The sequence below is a fragment of the Populus euphratica genome, unplaced genomic scaffold (assembly GCF_000495115.2).
Source record: "Populus euphratica unplaced genomic scaffold, PopEup_1.0 scaffold116.1, whole genome shotgun sequence".
Lineage (NCBI taxonomy): Eukaryota > Viridiplantae > Streptophyta > Magnoliopsida > Malpighiales > Salicaceae > Populus > Populus euphratica.
Window position 1 is genome coordinate 256860 of NW_011499995.1, and position 3600 is coordinate 260459.

At 34.8% G+C, this 3600-nt stretch overlaps 1 protein-coding gene across 1 annotated transcript; it reads left to right on the top strand.

The window, feature by feature from the left end:
- Positions 1–870: 870 nt before the first annotated feature.
- Positions 871–2020, top strand: LOC105140590 (cyclic phosphodiesterase-like). Its single transcript, XM_011047471.1, has 3 exons — positions 871–1277; positions 1417–1471; positions 1576–2020. The coding sequence occupies exons 1-3, from the start codon at positions 966–968 to the stop codon at positions 1782–1784; spliced, it is 576 nt and encodes a 191-aa protein (XP_011045773.1). The 5' UTR covers positions 871–965; the 3' UTR covers positions 1785–2020.
- The last annotated feature ends 1580 nt before the right edge of the window (positions 2021–3600 follow it).

The window sequence follows — 3600 nt, forward strand, 5'->3', positions numbered from 1 at the left end:
ATTCTTTTAATTTATTTTTTTAATATTAAATTTTTTCTCTTTAATTATTAGATTTTCATGACACAGATCTCAGGTTTGACCGATTAACTCGATTGATTCAGATTATTTTTTTTTCTTATTATTTTTATTCTTTCGATTTTATCTTTTAATATTGTATACAGTCCACAGTGAAAAGGTTGATACCTTCAGTTTTTTTCTTTTCTTTTTATGTTTTTCACTGTGGACTGCACAGTACAATCCAAAATAAAAATGTTGATGTTTTTTTTTTCTTTTTAATTAACTTTTTTTATTTAGTTTGTTGATATTAAATTTTTTTCTATTTAGTTATCAGACTTTCATAACACGGATCTCAGGTTTAATGGGTTAACTCAGTTAATTCAGATTTTTTTCTTTTTCTTCATGTTTGTTTTTTTAATTAATATATTTTAGTATCATTTACGACATAATTTTATAGTCAGATCTATATCCAAAACTATTAGATTTAGTATTGCAGCTAGACCCACTTAAATTTGAGTTTTTTAAATTTAATGTTATTATAAATATTACTTTTAGATCCAGTATTACAATCAAATCTAAAATTATTAATATAATTTTATAAAAAAATCTAATATTTTTAAATTTTAATTTTTTTAATATTTTCATAAAAAAAATTAACCTCGTAGCATCACACTGCTCATTTAACTAGTCAAAACAATACAGCGTGAGTAGTGAAATCTGTTTCTTTATCTTATTGTCTTTACGTGAAAGGAAAAGGGTATCACTCAAGGTTTTGCTTAATCCTCGTACGTACACGTGGCCACACAAAGCGGACTGATGCCAAAATCAAATCAGGTGGCTTGACTTGCAAGCTTTACAATTAGACTAGAAAGGCCTGCTACCTTCATCCATTTATTTAGGGTCCTCTTCTTGTATCATAAATCTCTCTGTTAAGGCTGTAAGATAGGACTCCTGCACCTCACATCATCATGGAGATGACCGATGGAGCAGGTGTTCTGACCCAAAAGAATGATTATTCAGTGTGGGCGATTCCACCTGAAGATGTGAGAGAAAGGCTGAAGAAGTTGATGGGGGCTCTTAGATCAGAGTTCGGTGGGCCTGAGATATTCCAGCCACATATAACTGTTGTCGGTGCTATGAGCTTAACGGAGCAGGAAGCTTTGGAGAAGTTCAGGTCGGCTTGTGAAGGGCTCAAGCCTTATCAGGCTAAGGCTGATAGTGTAGTTGCCGGGGCTTTTCCTTCTCAGTGCCTTTATTTGCTCTTTCAGTCAACGCCTGAGGTGCGTCTTTAAACATTCTTTAGAGTTTGATGGCAATGTTAATGCTCTTTTTCTTGATACTGTCCTCTCGATCTGACCGTGTTTTAGATGCATCAAGGTTCACATCCCTGTTTGCTCATAATTTCTTTAAACCTTCCAGGTCATGGATGCCAGTGCACACTGCTGTAGGCAGTTTGGATACAAGAGGTCTAATCGTAAGTATTCTTCACTTTCAATGGGACAACTTACAGTCATGACGTAAGAAAAAGGAAAGCTTGTATAGATGATCATGTTTTTCTTCTTATGATAATCCTTGTAGAGTACATGCCCCATCTTAGCCTTCTTTATGGGACTCTAACAAAAGAAGAGAAGAAGAAGGCTCAAGAAAAAGCTTACCTTCTTGATGAGAGCATCAATGGCATGAACTTCCAGGTAAGTCGCCTGGCTTTGTGGATAACAGACCGTGAAGACAAAGGAAATTTGGAAACGTGGAAGTTGATTGCTGAGGGCAGCCTGAGCCCCAACTAGTTCTTCAATTCTTCTTTCTTAAGGCATACAGTTAGAATAAGACATACCACCAAGTGCTCTTCAGCTGTATGAGCACTTGGTTGGGTATGCAAATTTATTACCATTGGACTTAGCTGGGCAGGAAATTTGCTTTTTTATGTACTAGAATGCTATATAACATGATTTTAATGAATACCGTATAGACTTATTCAGCAATCAGTGTATCCATCATCGATGTTGTGTCAGTGTGAATAAATGAATCTAACACTACTAATTTCACTCGCCCAAAGCATCCAAACATGATGAATTATATATGATTATTTATATAAAAATTGGAGGATGCAGCAACAGTTGGATCATATCGTGAGGCTCCACGTACTATGCCATTTTCCGTTCTTATTTGATAATCTGGATTGATTAGCAAACCGAACTGCAGTGTGTATAATGCAGAAGAATCAAATTTCAAATGTTCGAACACCGAACGAACTTCACCAAAATCATCCTCTCCAACAGCACCAAATAGCACAGTTTTTGCTCCAAAACTTGCTGCCAATCTAACAAACTCAGATTGTTCTGGCCAGATTAACTTGTATTGTTCACCCTGAAAGTGGTATGCATGGAGAGTTGAGTTCAGCAAAGCTATTTATGCTGGAGTGAACTCACTCTAGAAGATCAAGAATGGCAGCCGCCAGCTACTCACTAGCAGCCACCAGCCATCTTCACACTGCCACTAAACACCATCAAGAATGGCCATGTGCTCTCTTACCTCTTCTGTGTATTTATTTCAAAAGAAGCCAAGAACCATTCCCATCAAGATAACCTTTTTTTTTTTTTTTTTTAAAAATTCTTATTAAGATAGCTTCAGAAATAGCAGTCAAGGTTGTCAATAAATTCCGGACAACTAAATCCAAGAGATAGATATGTACATCTGAGTGTTTCTAGGTTACTATCAATAGTTTTTCTTATTAATAACTGGTATTAGAGCCTCATTTGTTAAAAAAACATAGGTGTTTTTAAGATATATTTAAATTTTTAAAGTTATTTAAAACACAATTTAATCATTCCCCGATGTAGTGTTCTTCATTTTGAACCTAACATTACAAATACCAGCCCTATTAGAGCCCGCAGTGAACCACACATGTAACCTAAAGATTCTGCCACATTCACCATATGTAGTCCACAAGTTTCAAAGAAGCAAGTGAGTGGAGTTCATGCGTTAAACCATAATTAAGTCAAGTCACGCCGTCTAATCCAGGCTTCCAAGCCATTTTTTTTTTTTTAGATTAACGTGGGTGTCCGGGCCAGCTTACGCGCACCACGACTAACGAACCATCCTGATTCCAAAATCATTTTTATGACCACTTCCACCTAGTTTTGACCCATTTCTAATCAAGTCAGATCAATTCCTTACTATTTGGACCATAAAAATTTGAATCTAAACTTTAAGAGGTGAATTTAAATCATTCCTTACTATTTTCCAAATTTATTTTTGATTATCATACAAAAATTATAATGATAATAAATTAGATGAGAAGAAATAGAGAAGCCCTTGTATATGCTCGAATTATTAAGAAAATCTTGGGATCCCTAGATTCAAGATTTGATTATTGTTGTGGTTATTAAAGAGTCCAAAGAATTGAACAGGTTAATAGTGAATTAGTTTATAGGTTTTTTGCAAACTCATGAGCACAAGAATATAAAAAGAAATAGAGATAAATCTATAAAGCATGCCCTGAAATCAAAAGTATCCCTCCCTGAAGAGAAATACAACAAAGAAAGGAATTCAACAAGTATATATACCACCAGAGGAAGAGGCTAACAAGGATGATAAAGACTT